We start from the raw sequence: 18,509 nt of genomic DNA, 5'->3' as shown, positions 1-18,509 counted from the left end.
TGGAAAGATTTACACATGGGATAAGCAGCTTTTTTGCTCGCCTACAATGACCTCTAACCTTTTGCCCTCTAAGGTAATAAATCAATGAATGTGATCCAGCATGCTCGAGGCTACAAGCTCCTTTCCTATGCTATGAAACAAAACACAGACTTTTAAATCCGCTGTTGTTTTATGAAGACATATATGGGGGAGTGAGAGAGTATACCGAGAGATTTCTACAACCTTGCAAGGGCCCCATTAGAAGGAGACGCTAAAGAAACCGTGCTTCTCTGCTTCTTCCTAGAAAACCGTATACTTTCTTAGAAATCAAAATGGTGGAAACATAAAATGAGTAAATTTATGGCAGCTTGAGGGATTTCTGTGCGTAAGTCTGTTTGTTCATATGGCAGATGATCTCCTACAGTGTAAGATGGATGACAAGCCGTAATATAAAACATCAGAATTTATGTCTGAATAGTTTATTGCTTCAACATATTCGCATAGAGGACTCATGATAGTTTGATCCTTGAGTTTCATCACTTCGTGTTGTCTGGCAGTGACATCATAATATGTTTATAAATACCAAAACAATGAGAACATAAACATATTGTGTGTGACCAATGGACAGATTTTATTGCACATGGGCAAGTGATAGACGCTTGAATCTTGGTTAATTTTTTTGCAGTGTAAAATAATGATAAAGCAATGGTCATTTGTTTTACTGCATCTGTTCTATATTCTTTTTATTACTAAATTCTTATGTTTCCTATGACCTTTTCAGATATTACTATAGAAGTAAAAAAATTGGTAGCACTTTATTTTACAGTATGTGTACTTACCTTGTACATATATGCTGAATATGTTGTACTTACAGGAAAATGTGTGGTACTTACTTTTGAGTGTCTACATGGTAAATAAAGGCTATCATTACTGTACTTACCAGTGGTACATACTTGGTAGTTATTATGTAACTCTAGGTAAGTACTGGGTAATACCAGATACATATAGTGTAGGTATACTGTAACTAACAAGAAACACTACTGTACTTACAAATGAATGAACAATATAAGTATTTAGTACTTACAGGTGCGGGTTAATGACAGGTACTTATAGTGTACATATATAATAACTAATAACAAACACCAATGTACTTACAAATTGTATGTCTGTCACTAGGGCTGTACCCTTAAGTACCACCTTATGTACTGTACCAAGTCCTAGTATGTAGCATTTAGGTACAGACATGAATACATTTATGTACCTTTGAGGTACTAATATGCACTTTCTGGTACTAATATGTACCTCTGAGGTATTAATATCAACTAGAAAGTTTGTGGTCAGTGTCAATGATATTACAGTTTTTCTGAATTGCTAAAACACTAAACCCCAATCTCTGAACCAAATTCATAGTGGCCTAAACCCATTTGTCAAATCATGCACTTTTTTTGCAAAACACTAAACACAAACTCCTCACTAAAACACACATTTCACACTGCAATGAACTTGTTTTAAATATGCTAAACACAGGCAGGCAAAAGTTGAACACAACTACAACACCGTTATCATCGAGGAAACACAACAACTCAAAATTCTACACACTTTTATTTAATGGTATTTTTTTACCAATTGTGTGGATTGGAAACAGTCTGAGAGGCAGATGAAGAGTATGAGGAAGAAAAGGACACCAGAGACGATGCAATTGGCAAAATTTGCAGTTGGATTGCTGACTTTTTACAAAATACAAGTGCTGCTTACAGTAATATTGAAAACTGACTATTACTTGCAGTACTTACAGTAAAGTATTCACTATATTTACTGAACTAAACTTGTGATTACAGTAATATAGATTTTTAACAGTATTTGTCAAGTGTGTTCTTATGTATAATAAACATGTATTTTTCTGTAAGCAGATCTCCTGGATGTTGTGTTTTCCATTTTTTAAGGTAGTGTCTAATGGATGCTTGTAGTGTTTTATATTATAGACTTATGTGTGTATGATTTAAAAGCTTAGTTTGATTTTGAGAACAAGTGAAATGGTTTTGAAGGAATTGTTTGATTTTGCTAGAAGAGTCAGGGGTTCTGTGAATTTTGTTTAAAATTGGGATTTGTGTTTATGGTTTTGAGAAAATGAGTGATGGTTTCAAAAAATGTGTTTTAGCAATTCAGAAAAACTGTAAAATCTGTAACAGAGATCCAGAAGTGTATGATCATAGACAACAGCAAGTCAATCATTGCTATGGCTTATGCTGTCTCAGTATACTGATAACTAAAACTTTAAACAACTCATGGATCTTGTTCCCTAGCAAACATGACCACAGATGTTAAGCTACATCCATCTGATAAAAACTTCAACCTATTCAGTGGGAGGCCCAAACGCTGTCCCTAGCTGCAGTACCCTTTCAAAAACTACACCTTTGAACCTAAATAGTTAATATTAGTACATCAGAGGTACATATTGGCAACAAAGAGTGCATATTATATATTTCTTTCTATTATCTAAATATAACAAATTAAAAGCTTTTCAAATAAGGGTACTGCCTAAGTGACAGCTTGGCACTATTTTTATGACAGTGTAGGACATACACAAACTATTGTAAATTTGCATGACGTTGCCAGTTAAACATTCAACCTAAACACATTGTGAATTATATTACACACACTTATACCCAATAATGTAGCATATTTTTGCCAGGCTAAAAATATTTATACACTTTTATTATACATTTATTATTAACTTATATAGTGTGAGAGTGCTTGTGCGCTCCTACTGCTTTAAAAACATTTGAAGCTAATAGCATAGCTGTCTATTTAACTCTCTCTGTTATGAACCCAATTTCAAGCTCCTTTTGATTTATATTGTATGAATTTTCAGCTTCTCATGGCATATGACATATAAACAGAAGCCAATATGCCACAGTAGTTGATCTCTTACACACATATTACTGGGAAAAGAGAGAGATGTCTGGCTCCAGGTCTGTTTTACCTCATAGGGCGGCAAAGAAGGCAGACAGAAGTGACCAGAAGTTGCCAACTGCCCTTATGATGAGAAAAACATTCTTGCTTCCCTTCTACATGTGTTAAACATACTAATATATTATCATTTCATATTTCATAAAGGTGTTTGAATCGGAGATTTGACAGTGCCAGTAACCGACTGGATTTCATGTCACACCATAATAATATAATGTGTTGACATTAGGACAAACTGTTAGTAATGGAAGATCTTGGTTTCCTGTAAATAAAGTGCTTTCCCCAAAGTTAGTCAGTGAGCCACAAATGGTTTGGATGTTTGAATATGTGACACGCCTTAGCAAAGTACACCAGTATTCATACCCTGTGGTGAAGTATGTGACATGCCAGATGGTACACTGTATTGGTAGAGTCATTGTGGCTGTCTTGGTTGGGTCTATGACAAGTTTACCTTAAAATGATTAACAATGAAACCTGTTGAAGTCGTTTTCCTGTAATAATTTGGTAATTTAGTGAGTCAGGTCTGTTGCTGTCATCCAGTAAGCACTAAAGAAATAATAAACTTGGTTTTATAAGGCTTAATGTATGCTCATCAAGTAAAATCTGCATCCTAACAGAATTCTGCTATTAACCAGAACTTACTGCTCAGATTTTTTTTTTCAAAAATGGTCCCTAGCTGTCACTGGGGTGGTACCATTTTAAAAAGTACACCATTGCACCTAGTATCTCATATTAGTACATATATGTACCAAATGTGTACATATCTATACCTACATAGTACATATTAAGACCTTTTTAAAAGTATTGCCCAAGTGACAGCTTGGGACCATTTTTTGATCTTTTTAGTTCTGACCGTGTACTATGTACCTGGTTTATTGTAACCTGAAGAAAGATCCCTTAAAGTTATAGTTTACCCAATGGCAATGTTTATGGCAGCCATGTGTTTACCATCATTTATTACATTTTGTTTTTCTTTTGTGTTCATCAAAATCTCGGTAACACTTTACTTGAAAGGATGTTCAAGTGGACATTCATTCAATTATGTCATTTTTAATACAAAGATGACATTGTTTGAGATGTCTTTGTTATGAAAACTTGACATAAACCAATACACCATAACTTGTCATAAATCTGTCATAAACATGACATAGCAGAATAATGATCAAACTTAAAGAGCCACACAGATCCAAAATCGAAAATTACCTGTATTGCAGTGTGTCATGTAGTTGTCCATCAATGTAAACAAGTAGTTGAACTAAAAAGTGCACAATTAATAAAGTTATTGGTTTGTAAAGTAGGGAGTCGACTCTGAATCGCTGAAACGAGTCATCATATGGATTGAATCTTCTGCCTGTCACATCGCATCATGCTGTGTTTTCAGTTTGTGTCGTTTTCACTACCAAAGGATGAAGATTTATGAAGAATCAGTGGTTAAAATTACTTTTTCAAGGATACCCATATGGTTTATTTGGAACAACATGCATCTCCTAACCACAACCTGTAAGTTACATACTTGCTTAAATGAGTGTAAAATATTAGTTTCTGTCGTCATTTTTATTGCTTGGATTAATGATGAATGATGTTGTTGTTTAAACTCTTAATATACTGTCAGAGAGTCACATTAGCAAGTGGCTAACGCATGTGCACTTGTGTTTACATTTTTGCTATGGTTCGGTTAGCTTACATACTTGCTTAAATGAGTGTAAAATGTTAGTGTCTGTCGTCGTTTTTATTGCTTGGATTAATTATGAATTTTGTGTATCAATGTCGATAATGTGTTATCAGTAAAAAATTTTAGCACTAGGTCAATACATGTTGCACTATTGTTGGTCTGTGCCACTGATCAGTGGTCTGTGCAGAGACTGTGTCAGTTGACCAATTAGAGCATAGTAGGCTACTGAAAGGTGGGGTTTAGGCAGGCTGAGTCGTTGAATGGCTTCACATGAATCGTTTGGTGATCTCTGAGAAATGGGGTAAATTAATTTTACATTTATATTTTGAGAAAATTACAGTGTTTTTTTGACCTTGCATGCATTTAAACCTGTTGTCCGGGACTTATAAACAGTGAGAGGATGCTTAACATTTGCATCTTACTGGCTCTTTAAGAACGTACCTAGCTTTATGGGTTAACATTACATTAAACTGTCATTAAAATGTCATTACTCTGTCAAATAGTTTTATAACAGCATCATAAATATTTTTCTCGACCTCAACTACAGTGGCACAAATGGAACTTAGCGTTAAAATGTAAATGAGTGTTAATACTATGTAAAATAATTTTAAATGCCTTAACAAAATGCAACAGACACATCAAAAGATTATACTCAACTTTACATACTGCATGTGCACAATACATAAAAAACCCGAGAAGTAACAGAACTTGTTCTTCCTGACACAGAGAGTTCTGACATTTTCTAACATAGAAGAAAACCTAACAAAACATTTCATTAATTTAATGTAATTAAATTTTTTTTCCAGCACTATGGACCCAACGCTGCATGGATTAAGCCATTATTGTACTGTTTTCATTTAACTTTAGGTGAATCGGTCTGCAAATGCAATAAAATATTTTAAAATTTCTATTTTAATTATTACCTTCTGATTTTTTTCTTAAACACGTGGAGGAAACTAAAAAAAAACATTATAAACAGAAGAATATTCATGACGTTGTTATACAGTTGTGTTCAAAATTATTCAACCCCCCAATGCTGTTAAGGGTTTTAGGGAATTTAGTGTACATTTGTAATTGTATTCAGAATGAAATCCTACAATGACTTCTTAAAGAACCATATGCAACTAAAATGACATCAATTGGTTTTGTAATATAGTAGTAAATGTTTCTTTTGTGAATTCTTCATTGACACAATTATTCAACCCCTTAAAGAACTACCACTCTGAAGAACAGAGGTTCATTGAAGTGTTTTCAATCAGATATTGAAAACACCTGTGGATGTCAGGGAACAGCAATAAAGCCTAATAAGCACCAATTAGGCAGCTTTAAAATGACTGTGATACTCAACTCCTTCTAAACATTTACTTGTGTGGTTACAAACATGGTGAAGTCAAAAGAATGGTCCAGGAAGACAAGAGAAGAGGTGATTAATCTTCACAGGAAGGGCAATGGCTATAAAAAGATTGCAAAGATGTTAAACATACCAAGAGACACCATAGGAAGCATCATTCACTAATTCAAGGCAAAGGGCACTGTTGAAACGCTTCCTGGTCGTGGCAGAAAAAAGATGCTAACTGCGACTGCTGTGCGCTATCTGAAGCGTAGAGTGGCAAAAAGTCCCCGTGTGACTGCTGAGGAACTGAGAAAAGATTTGTCAGATGTGGGTACTGAAGTTTCTGCTCAAACAATACGGCGCACCCTGCGTACTGAAGGCCTCCATGCCAGAACTCCCAGGCGCACCCCCTTGCTGTCTCCAAAGAATAAGAAGAGTCGACTGCAGTATGCCAAAAGTCATGTGGACAAACCACAGAAGTTTTAAGATAGTGTTCTGTGGACTGATGAAACAAAATTAGAACTGTTTGGGCCCATGGATCAACGCTATGTTTGGAGGAGGAAAAACAAGGCCTATGAAGAAAAGAACACCTTGCCTACTGTGAAGCATGGTGGGGGGTCAATCATGCTTTGGGGCTGTTTTGCTTCTGCCAACCCAGTCTCACCCCATGTCGTCAATATTTGACGACACTTGACCATTCGTCAATATGTGACGCGGAGGGTATACATTTTTTGACGAACTGGGGACTTCAATACTATTACGTCCGTTGCATTCTCTTCTCCTATTTTCTTACCATTTTCGCGTCGGTTTAGGGTTAGATTTACATAATGACATCCCTACCCAAACCTAACTCTAACCCCAACGCCAGGTGACAACTGTTTCTAACCCCAACGCCAGGTGACAACTGTTAAATTTCGCGTACACTGTTTAATTTCACGTACACTGTTTAATTTTGTGTAATCTAACCCTAAACCGACGCGAAAATGGTAAGAAAATAGGAGAAGAGAATGCAACGGACGTAATAGTATTGAAGTCCCCAGTTCGTCAAAAAATGACGCGAAAGGTATACCCTCCGCGCCACACACCGACGAATGGTCAAGTGTCGCCAAACACCGACGACATGGGGTGAGACTGTGCTACTTCTGAAGGTACAGGGAAACTTCAGCGTGTGCAAGGTACCATGAATTCTCTTCAGTACCAGGAGATATTGGATGACAATGTGTTGCAGTCCGTCACAAACCTGAGGCTTGGGAGACGTTGGACCTTTCAACAGGACAATGATCCCAAGCATACCTCCAAATCCACTAGAGCATGGTTGCAGAAAAAAGGCTGGAACATTTTGAAGTGGCCATCGCAGTCACCAGACTTAAAGGGATACTTCACCAATTTACCATTCAGCTTTGTATCTGTAGAAACCCGGCAGTATTACTGAATGACCATGTTTCCCTCCATCATTTCCCCCTGAGAGGAGAGATATCTGCATTTTGGTTCTGCAAAAAAGTCCTCCGATGATGCAAAAATCGTCATATTACATCATCGGAGGACTTTTTTGCAGAACCAAAATGCAGATATCTCTCCTCTCAGGGGGAAATGAGGGAGGGAAACATGGTCATTCAGTAATACTGCCGGGTTTCTACAGATACAAAGCTGAATGCTAAATCGGTGAAGTATCCCTTTAAATCCGATTGAGAACCTCTGGTGGGACTTAAAGAAAGCAGTTGCAGTGCGCAAGCCTAAGAATGTGACTGAACTGGAGGCTTTTGCCCATGATGAATGGGCGAAGATACCCATAGATCGCTGCAAGAAACTTGTGTCAAGCTATGCTTCACGTTTAAAAGCTGTTTTAACTGTAAAAGGATGTTGTACTAAGTACTAAGATTGAATGTCACTTGGGGGTTGAATAAAACTGATAATGATGTGAGCACAGAAAAGACATTTGTGGTTATTTCATTATAAATGTTATGTTATATTTGTCTGACCTACACATGCCTCTTTGATGTAATTGTAAGCAGGATGACTGAATGATCAAAATCAATGTCAAACCGGCCAAAACAATCAATTTCAGTTGGGGTTGAATAATTTTGAACACAACTGTACAACTATTTAACAGAGTATAAACACTTATTGACATTTTAATGACAAATTATATTTGTACCACTGTAGTTGAGGTCAAGAAAAATATTCATGACGCTGTTATAAAACTATATGACAGAGTATTAATGACATTTTAATGACACAAATGTAGCTTGTATCACTGGTAAAAAGTGGTCAGTTATGTTGTCTTGTTAATGTCAAGTTGTCATGACAAGTTATGATGTATTGGTTTAATGTCAAGTTGTCATAACAAAGACATCTCAAACAATGTCAACTTTGCATTAAAAATGACATAATTGAAGAAATGACACTTAATGACAGTTTTCATAAATGTTTCATAAACATGAAGAAGATTTACTTTTTATAACAGCTTTATAACAGCGTCATGAATAAAGTGTTACCAATAACAGATTCAGGTTTAGAACAACATGAGGATAAGTAAATGATGACAAAATTTTCTTTTTTGGATGAACTATCCCTTTAAGGATATGAAGCTAGACAATAAGTTTTTCTACTAAAAAAGGACTTCTATTTCAACCAATTGATGCATCAGCAGCAATGCAGCTGAAGACTATTGAGGAAAAATAAGGCCAGATAATCTTACAAATAAAAGAAGCAAAAAAAAAAATGTCTTGCAGCGCCATATTTGGTTTCCAGAGAACCTTTTAAATCAAAGGTCCTTAAAAGAACTTATTGAGGACCTCAGATGCAATTTTGTTTTTAAGACTGAAGTCAAAATAACATTTTAAAAGAATAAAAAAAAAAAACAGGTGCTCTAATACTTACTAGTGTCCTGACCCAGTTGTAGAGCTAACTTGAAGCTGGACTCATTACAGTAATTATGGTCATTATGAAATACAATCACATACTTGGGAATAAAATGCTCTTATTTTTCTTCTGTCTGTGAGGAGCTGAATGGGGGCGGATCATCTTTCATAGACAGACCCTGAGATGATGTAAGCTTTAGAGAGTTGGACTTTGTCTTTTCTTTGGTCATGGATGAACATTTCCAGCAACTGCTAGAGGGACGTGACAACAAAGCCAGCACTGTCACACACACAGAGGGAGAAAGAGAGACACACATATACACACATAATCAGAACAACGTGTTGCTGCTGGCCTTTGACAATGCAAGAGCCAAGCTTGGAGAAGATTTATAATAAAGCCGCCCCCCTCACCCCTCCTGCGCTCGCAGCTTTCTCAATCTCTCTGCTCCACATCTGTTTCTGGCCCCTCTGCGTTGGCCCAGGAGAGACCAATATATAGGTCAATGTTCGCAGCTGAATATATGATCACACTTACTTAGTATCTGATAGGACATTCAATAGAAATGCATTGCATCATGTGCACCATCATGCGGGATTATAAAACACACTGTCAATCATCATCATAGATATCTTCTAGTTATCTGAAGTGTTAAGTGAGCTCATACTGGAATTGGTAAGGGGAAAAGTATTTTTTTGAAATGGGTTAGTCTGACCTCTGGTGGTATATTTCATGAAGTACAGAACATACCAGAAGAGGGGAAATTTATCCACATTTGCGAAAAGCTTTTTTATGTACACAATATTTATACAATTACATAGATAAAAAATATAAAATCAAAAAAGGTAAATATAGTAGGATTTATAATCTAATTCAAAAATAAACAAAGTTTAAAAGAAATAGGTAGGATATGACTTCCATGTAAAGGGACCCACGTGTATGTAGATAAAAACGTCTCATTCTTAGTTTGTGATTTAGAAAAAAAGTTTAATACGAATCATACATGTTAAACAGTGATACTGAGTATTAAGTGAAGCTCATTGCTACTGTGGTTTAAGAGTACGGCCAAAGGTGCAATGTTGGGGCTGGTCAATAGTTGGTGCCATTACTCCCTGTTCCTCTTATATTCAGCACTGGACTCTCTGTTGGGGCCAAGGCTGTTTCTCCTAAACATAAACCCGAACTAGTCTTAGCTTATACCTCTTCAACTATCAAAATGATTGAATACTCTTGGTGGTAAAAAAAATTAAACCAAAAGATATTATGTGGTTTATGGTCATAAAATATAAATGTCACCTAGAAGTGGAAGGTGGTAGAGCAATTATTCGGGGTCGCGCTGTCAGCACCAGCTCACCCAAGAAAGCCTCCATCATTAGATTCTGCAAAGTGTTGAGCAAAACATCTTCCACCAGGTCACAAAACTCAGGCAGCCTACAGAAAAGAAAACAAAGGGAGAAAAAGATTACAAAACTAATAAATATTATACCTGGGCCCTGCCTCAAACTCACATTTTTTTGAGTTGTCACCCAGCCACAGTGTTTTTACTTGAAGAATTAAACCTATAAATTGCCTTTATGTAGTTGTTTCTTATGCTGAAACATGTAAAATAGGTAATCTTTGGCTGGATTTACACTGCAACTCTTACGACAGACGGGGTAGAGACAGCAAAAACGTGCTATTCGCGCTTAGTTGGATGCTTGAACATTTTGAGTTTACTGGCTTCATTCGTGCCTGAAAGCCACGGGTGAAATTCTAGTCATTCGAGACATTCACGCGGAAATTCGCATCATGTGACTCCGCTCGCTTCCTGTAATCACGTCACTACTAGAGCAAGCTCCTGATTGGTTAACCCAGCGCAATTTTTTCCAAAGTTCAAATTTTTCAATTTGCACATTTCCCGCGGAAACACTCAATTCACGTCATTTGTGCAAACTAGACATGCAAATCAAGTGGATTCACATCTCCACGCCGCACTAACCGCCTCATTCTCGCCGCGAGACCTCCAGACGGGCCTAAACGCGTCTTTACATTGACTTAACATTGAAATCAATCACGCTTGACCCTCTAACGTGGCTGGTGTGAACGCAGCATTAATGTCCAATTCCAATTTGTTGCCTGTATCCGATTATATTGACGACCCACTTGCATCATCTTTTTAAACCGACTCGTATTCGATATACACTAAACACTTTAAAGTAGACATACTCACCCAAACAGCTTAAACCACAGAGGAAGTAAAATGACGCAATATGCAATGGACACAAAATGATAACAACATAAACAAACAGCTTTCATGGAACAAACGTAACTTCCGGTAAACTTCATAAAGAATCAATAACAACAGATTCCTTTTAGAGTAGTAGTTTATTTCTGATAACAAGCAAAATAAACAAGTATATTACCATAGTTTATATATCATAGCTAAAGCGAATCAAAAACGACACTGAGTTATCGGTTGTGCCGAAAGACGATACTATCATGCATCAACGATCATCAGACATATGGCCAATAGCGGGCTTTTATGACAATAGTTATTATTTTTAGTATCATATTTTCATATTATCATGCGCATTGCGTGCTTTTCCTCACATGAGAGGGTTTGTGGACTTCACTTTGCACAAGAGAGCTTGTAACGTGCGCGCATCCACTTGAACTTGAAATGTACGCGTCTTGGCCTCTTGCTTGGACCTGCCATGGACTCATTCTAGCACTCGGATTAATAGCATCAGTTTTAAGAAGTTTGCGGTCATGATAGTGTTGCCTTCTAAATCAACTTCTTTTTTGTCCACCAATCGTTGGATTTTAATGACGCACAACACACAATGGGAATATCCGATCTGTCCGCTAACGTTGCGGACACAAATGCATGAATCCGATTCATATCAGATTTATTTCAACATATGAATGAGGCCTGAAATTGATCAGAGAATATCAGAATTTATGATATTTTTTCCTGCTTACATGCTCGTGGGTCATATCCGATATATGCCACATAGGCTTGGGCGGTATCCAAATTTTGATACCATCAAACCGCCTCCCTATTTTACCCCGGTGTACGGTATTACCGTGAATAATTATAAAATTATGACGTAATCAGACAGCGTCACTATAATGGTTGGCTAAACCCTTCAGAAACTGAATACCAAACACTAATACTGAAATAACAAAATAACATGCACAACAATATTAACAACTTTTATTAGCAACAACTAGCAGTTTATAAAAAAAATAAATACAAAAGGTCAAACAGAATTAACCAGTTGTCGGTTAAAAAAATTCTCTAAATTAGGCTATTATAGACAGTGGACTAAACGCGACTACAGTTAGCCATCTCATTCCAATTTCCAGGATATTTTTGTGCGAAGTGAACAAATCCCTCACACTCAATAATTCGTAACTCGCCTGTTTGTACTTATAAACCAATAAAAACATTTGGCGCAAGGTCACGGCATTTGGGTTCTGGCGCGAGGTCACGGCGTTTGGTTTTGTGCACTCACATTGCATCAAGCTAAAATTTTATCAAAGCAACAGTCTCAGACTTGAAGAAAATTGCTGAACATTTAAACCTATTTTCTGCACATTCCGCCATATTTTAATGAAATAAAGAAAGTCCTCCTTCTGTTAACTTATATTTCTGCATATTCCAGCATATAAAATAAAAATATTTTTTGTAAAATTCAGCAATTAAATAATTAAAACGAAAGGCTTTTACTGGTTGTATTCCAAATTATTAACATTCACGTCTGTTAACAGTAAAGTGCAGATTAAGTTTTGTTTTTGTAAATCATTAGACATTTTTACCACTTAATTAGGTTTTGCTTTGTAGAAAGCCTTTCTTTAAAGTGAATTTCGTTTTGTATAAATTGTGTCTTAATTTTAATAAATGTTTTATCAACCAATTGCATGTATTTAATATATTAAAAGCAAATATAGACAATATAATAACCATGACATGGAGGCGCCGGCACGGCGCGTTCGCTTGCATTGCATTGTTAACTAGAACGCACGGACCTCATCATAAATAAATGAAACTCATACATTAGCATTAAATATCTTTGCTGCATTCTTTCTAAAACAGACAAGGGCTTTCTCGCGGCTCGCATCAGCAAAGCATTGCATCGTGTTGCACTTAACAGAAGTTGACACTTGTCTTTTTGAAAAATGAAAAAGTAATAATAATTATACAAAAGAGTTGTTCTAGTCGTTACTAGAAGGCACAGAGTGGAGTTAGACCTGCCTTGCCTGTGCGTCTTTTATGCATTCTGAAGGTGCCTGTTTTATCGTGTTGCAGTCTATTAGGCAACATTCCGCACAAGTTGGGTTTAGATTTGGAAATACATGACATCTACATTTCAGTGCTAACTGATAAGGTGATGATGATCATCATCTTTCTTTATTATTTTTAGCACTACCTCAAACTTAAGCGGCGTCTGTCATTTTCTTAAATAAGCCGCGGCAGTGTTTCAAATGAGCTTCTAATAAGACAAACGCATTTATTTTCCACGCGATCACCTTACCCAAACCATTTTGAAACTAAGGAGTCATTTGTCCTCCGATTACAGCATACAAGCTCCGCGGCGACGCGTTTGCGGTAATGATGTTTCGGATGAGCCGGAGGCAGAGCAGCAGAGAGATGCGACAGAGTTGTGAAATTGCAGGCGCAGCTCGAAATGGTTGTTATTATAAACAGCGTACTTGTTTTAAACTAATCAGTTAATGGCTCGGTGGTCGGTTAAGAAAATGTTTAGTTTTCGCCATCCCTAATTTAATATTTAATCCTTGTCTGCTATATAAGTTTATTGTTTTTTTTTTTAATGCCGGTATAGCGGTATAGAAACTGATACCTTTGCTATTTTTAGATCCCGCGGTATACCATATTACCGTATTACCGCCCAAGCCTAACATAAGGGAAAAAACGGAACTGAGTCACTTCAAACATCCAATGTAAATGCGGCCTTAGATATTCATGAATCTGCCTATTGTACCTAATAAGGCATAATAACTATTTTTTTAACTATTTGTTAAAAAAGGCTCTTTAATCCAGTGTACCTGCGAATGGACTCCTGAACTTTCATCCTTAACTCTTCTTCAAACTCCTGCAGAAAATCCTGCTGGTCACATTCACTTTTCTCCATTGTGTCTGCAGTGCTGGAAATTTCTGTGTTAGTGTCTGCTACAATAGCATTGGACACATCAGACATTTTTCCAGGGTCCTGGCGGCCTGCAGCAGAGGTGGGTGATGTTTGTGCGGTGAGAGCAGGGGCAGGCCGCAGCTGTGTGAAGTATGGCACCTGCTCAGTATCGCCCTCTACCAGAGCCTCCTGGAACTGACGATCATCTAGAAGACTTCTGCAGAAGCCGCCAAAATGACAAATGAGTTCCCATTAAGACTTTTTGGGAAAAACACATTTTTATTTTATAAAAAATAAGAGATGTATAATAAAATGGCAAGATACCGAAGTGCAGACGTGAGCACATGTGTGATGATGTCTTTCTCAGGACCATGGATGAGAGGGGGCAGGTCTACAGGACAATGGAAGCACAGATCGTTGCTGGATTGGGAATGCTTTGGGTCCGTTGACCTAAATAAGTATTCATAAGAAATATAAGAAAAGAGAAATATCATGTCAATGTGTAATTGACTTCAAATTGACTTGATAAATGATAAATGATAAATAGTAGCATTAGTAACTACTTTTTTATTTTAAACTAAAATTTCAGATTTTTCCATGTACATTTCAGGTTAGGAAACCACTGTACCTATGTATGTAATGAGTATTGAACTGAGTTGGGAAATGTGCCTGATACTCCATTAGGGTGTGTGAACGGGCAGTAACTCCTAGGTGGAGTATTGTAGGACGGGGCGGCTCAGGACATCTCTTCCTTTGCAGTCCTGTCTGCTGCTGGGCTCGTCTTTCAGCCCGACTGGGTCTCAAGGAAGGACCCACCACTTGATCACTGCTGCAGATGGGCGGAAGAGTCTACCACATGGAAAAAAGAATATTAAAGTGGCAGTGAATCAAAAAATCAATTTTAACTTGATATTCCGTTATATAAGAGGTCATCATATTTAAATGAACATCCCGCAAGCTTCAGAACTGAAAACATCCTCTTTACTGAAATATAACAGTTTTTGGCACCAAGCCAAGAAAACGGTTGATTCAGGAATGTGCCAAAATGTGATGTCAGATTAGAATTTAAACACCTCCTCCTTACAACTACCACTTTTGAAGCCCCGCCCACAGCTTCACATGAAACTTGTGTGGGCCAGGGGCAAAGCAAACCATGCAGTGTCTCAACAATCAGTAAACATGTCTTTAAAGATTGCCAAATGTAACCAAAAAGACTTTTAAATACATTTTTCCTGAGAGACTTTTACTTTGGCGCGGTGATCTGTTATGAGTACCCATGGAAACGGAGTGTTCGGTTGTAAAAGAACACAGACGCTGTATAACCTTAACTCGGAGGCTCGGAACATAACATAAGGAATGAGTGGTTATAGTTTGTTTTTGAAGAAGTTCCACCTCGCTTTTACTTTATTTAAGTTACTGCGTTTCACTATTGCTTTAAAGATCACTTGATAAGTCCTGTTGTAACATCTGTGTTTAAACACGTATGTTTGACTGTTTTAATTTACTAAAAACATTAAACGATTAATAACGGTGCAGCACATAACAATATGATTGTAATATAACGATAAAAATATACACAGTTAGTGATAAGAAAGGACTTACCATCCGCAATTTAGATTCTGAGGCCCGCTTACTGTGTTGTATACGGTAATTTAGGCAAGTTGTGTTTGAAAGGTCCAACACTCAACAAAGCGTTTTTTATCATAACTGTGGTATGTAATGTTACGTGTATGTAAGAGCAACCTCACAAGCACAATAGAAATATACAAAGTACATTTTTTGTGCACTAAATATATAAGTCTCTTTTCTTTCTGTTGTTTACCTTGTATTTTTTGGTACCCGTTTTCTGTTCAAACACTCCACTTTCCTAATTCAAGAGAGGTCAATAAAAAAGAAGTTTAATAACAGTTGATGGGATGTGAAATGGTATTAAGTGAACCACTTAAACGTGATACGTCCTAACCAGAGTGCATTTATCCAGTTTATTTGCCTGCATCAGATCTCTCTCAGTAAGAGTAAACTCGTATTTCTGTCTCTCCGTTTCTTCCTCCCACTGTTGAAGATCTTTGTGATACTGTGTTAGCTTCTCTTCAAGAGTTATCTGTTAAAGAGAGCACCAAACATTTAGATATAAAGTCCGAAACGATAGTGTTATATGTGCATGGGTGTGTATAAGGTCACATGGGTTACCTCACAGATGAGGTCTTGCTGGTAGAAAGTGGGGGTGCCTGAAGTCTGTATTGTAAGTATGCTGAGAACGCTTTCCCCTGGTGCTAGACGACCACTGTCAGGACTTATGTTTATAGTCTACAGTCAATATTGCAAACAAATATGGATACATGCAGTCAGTCAATAGTTCATATTTATATTTGATCAAATATAAAGTACATGGTATCTCTCATATGGGTCCGGTCACAATGATTAAAGGTGCAATGTGGGACTTTTAGAAGGATCTCTTGACAGAAATGCAATGTAATATACATAACTATATTATTAGTGGTGTATAAAGACCTAACATAATGAACAGTATTGTTTTTATTACCTTAGAATGAGACGTTTTTATCTTAATACACCACGGGTCACCTTAAAAGTCGCCATTATGTTTCTACAGTAGCCCTAAACGGACAAACTTCTCTACAGAGCAGCTACCGTAGCTTCACTATGCGTTTCGAAATTGAGGGGTGAGCTGTGGAATGAGCTGTTGGTTGCTCACTGCTAAATGTCGCTAAAAACCCCACACTGAACCTTTAAAGGCATCATTTACAAAAATGTTCAAAAACTGTAATTTTACTAAACATCAACACAAAATCAAAACTCAAAAATTCTTAAGATTCTTAGAAAACTCCCTTTTTGTGTTAAAAGAAAACACCACCATTTTTCAATATTTTCAATAAAATACTAATTTAAAGACGTGAGGGGGAGTAGTCTTAAAATAGGGGAAAACATGGAAGTATTTAGTGGCTTCTAAATTCATCCCTGTTTGGATCCTAAGGAATGAATGGGGCTAGGCTAAATCCTAACACATTCACAACGCGCTGTACAAAGATTAAGGGCACGCATTGAAAAAAAATAGGTATGTATTAATTTTTAAGTTGAGATAAGAACATAGTAAAATATTGAAAAATGGTGGTGTTTTCCTTTAAACAAAACAAATACAGCTATAGTTACTGAATGTCATGCCAGTATATATTAAATATAGTAAATAATGAGTTTTTTTTTCAGGTGAAGTACTTCTTTAAATGTGCTCACCTGTTGGCAGTCTACAATCCATTTATACAAGACTTGGTCTGTATGTGAGACGTTGGTCAAAAATAGGATGCGGGTACCTCGAGAGCACACCGGGATATCACCGAAACACACCCTCTCTTCTGACAGAAACACCACCTACACACACATACAGCGTTTCTATTTTCTGTTGTAGACTTCTTGTGTGTATCTTGTATCATCAATCACTTGTCTTTTCGTACCTGTCCGGGCATTGGAATTTTTTGCGTGCAAGGTACAGTAATACATCCATCTTTCATCTGAAGGGGTTCAGAGTCTCTTTCATCAAAGCCATGCCCCTCAAAGGTAACAAACATGCTGTCTCCCTCCACCACATGAATTGGAATGTCTACCTGTAAATTTACAAGACCCACATTTACCAGCCTGGACCAAAATGGAAGCTTGTCTTTTCAGCAGGAAAATAATCATTTTAAGAGGATGTTATGGAGAAACTAACACTGTATGTTTTAGCCTCCAGTGGGGAGAAGATCCACTCCACCAGAGCTGTGCGTCCTGGCTCCAGCTCTCCGTCAGGGTTCAGACACTGTAAGACTGGATGACTGAAGTTCTCCTCCATCAGTTGCTCCAGTGGAGTGGTGTCAATGTGGTATCTCAGAGGAAGAGCACCTGCATTATACAGCTCATACACCTGTACAGATTAAACATGCATATCTGTCATTAAGCGTCATTAGGCATTGTACATCTTGGTCACAATGTCAAAGGTACAATGACCTGTTTAGGGGGACTGAATCCTCCAATGGCCACAGGGGCAAATGTGTGTCTGTTGGAAGGAAGATGAATGTACCGTCTATCTCTTTCCACGGTTACTCCTGTAAAATTTAGCTAAAGAACAGTTGAACATAATGCATAATTTTTTGAAATACATTTTTTCAGCATGTTTGTATGTGTTTAGAAATGGATGCATGTGCTGCAAAAAAAAAAAAAAAATTTACTCACCAGTATCTCTCTTCCATGTGAAAGTTTCAGCAGGACAGGAAGACGATTTGTTCCTACAAAGTCATGTCTGGAAGAAAATCAAACTTTTGTTTTGAGGTTCTCAACTTTGGCCCTTGAGATTCACTTTCCTGCAGAGTTATCTCCAACCCTGATCAAACCCACCTGAACGAGCTAATCAAGGTATACCTGAAAGTTCAGGAATAGCCTTCATCACAATTCGCCTACTATGCCCTATGCCTTAAAACTATGTACAGTTTTTGTTATGGGAAACTATGGACATGAGTCCTTTTAAAGAGATGGGACATACTAAATCTGACTTTAACTACTATTTAGTACCAATAGT

The 18,509-nt window shown here is 37.1% G+C and overlaps 1 protein-coding gene across 3 annotated transcripts in view; it reads right to left on the bottom strand.

Moving 5' to 3' along the window:
- Nucleotides 1-9,695: 9,695 nt before the first annotated feature.
- The window catches only part of cfap65 (cilia and flagella associated protein 65), a 26,536-nt gene continuing 17,722 nt past the window's right edge, over nucleotides 9,696-18,509 (bottom strand). For all 3 annotated transcript variants that reach the window (XM_073855001.1, XM_055215961.2, XM_073855000.1), the window contains exons 21-33: nucleotides 18,167-18,233; nucleotides 17,942-18,052; nucleotides 17,667-17,858; nucleotides 17,413-17,562; nucleotides 17,195-17,329; nucleotides 16,136-16,252; nucleotides 15,909-16,046; nucleotides 15,768-15,812; nucleotides 14,574-14,794; nucleotides 14,270-14,395; nucleotides 13,863-14,162; nucleotides 10,110-10,244; nucleotides 9,696-9,979 (exon numbers count right to left, since the gene is read on the bottom strand). In XM_073855001.1, coding sequence (XP_073711102.1) covers nucleotides 9,919-9,979; nucleotides 10,110-10,244; nucleotides 13,863-14,162; nucleotides 14,270-14,395; nucleotides 14,574-14,794; nucleotides 15,768-15,812; nucleotides 15,909-16,046; nucleotides 16,136-16,252; nucleotides 17,195-17,329; nucleotides 17,413-17,562; nucleotides 17,667-17,858; nucleotides 17,942-18,052; nucleotides 18,167-18,233 — 1,798 coding nt within the window. In that variant the 3' untranslated portion in view covers nucleotides 9,696-9,918. The remainder of the gene's footprint in view (nucleotides 9,980-10,109; nucleotides 10,245-13,862; nucleotides 14,163-14,269; nucleotides 14,396-14,573; nucleotides 14,795-15,767; nucleotides 15,813-15,908; nucleotides 16,047-16,135; nucleotides 16,253-17,194; nucleotides 17,330-17,412; nucleotides 17,563-17,666; nucleotides 17,859-17,941; nucleotides 18,053-18,166; nucleotides 18,234-18,509) is intronic.

Source organism: Misgurnus anguillicaudatus, chromosome 17, assembly GCF_027580225.2.
Source record: "Misgurnus anguillicaudatus chromosome 17, ASM2758022v2, whole genome shotgun sequence".
NCBI lineage: Eukaryota > Metazoa > Chordata > Actinopteri > Cypriniformes > Cobitidae > Misgurnus > Misgurnus anguillicaudatus.
The sequence above is the reverse complement of the archived record's forward strand: the minus strand, read 5'-3'. Positions and strand labels throughout refer to the sequence as shown.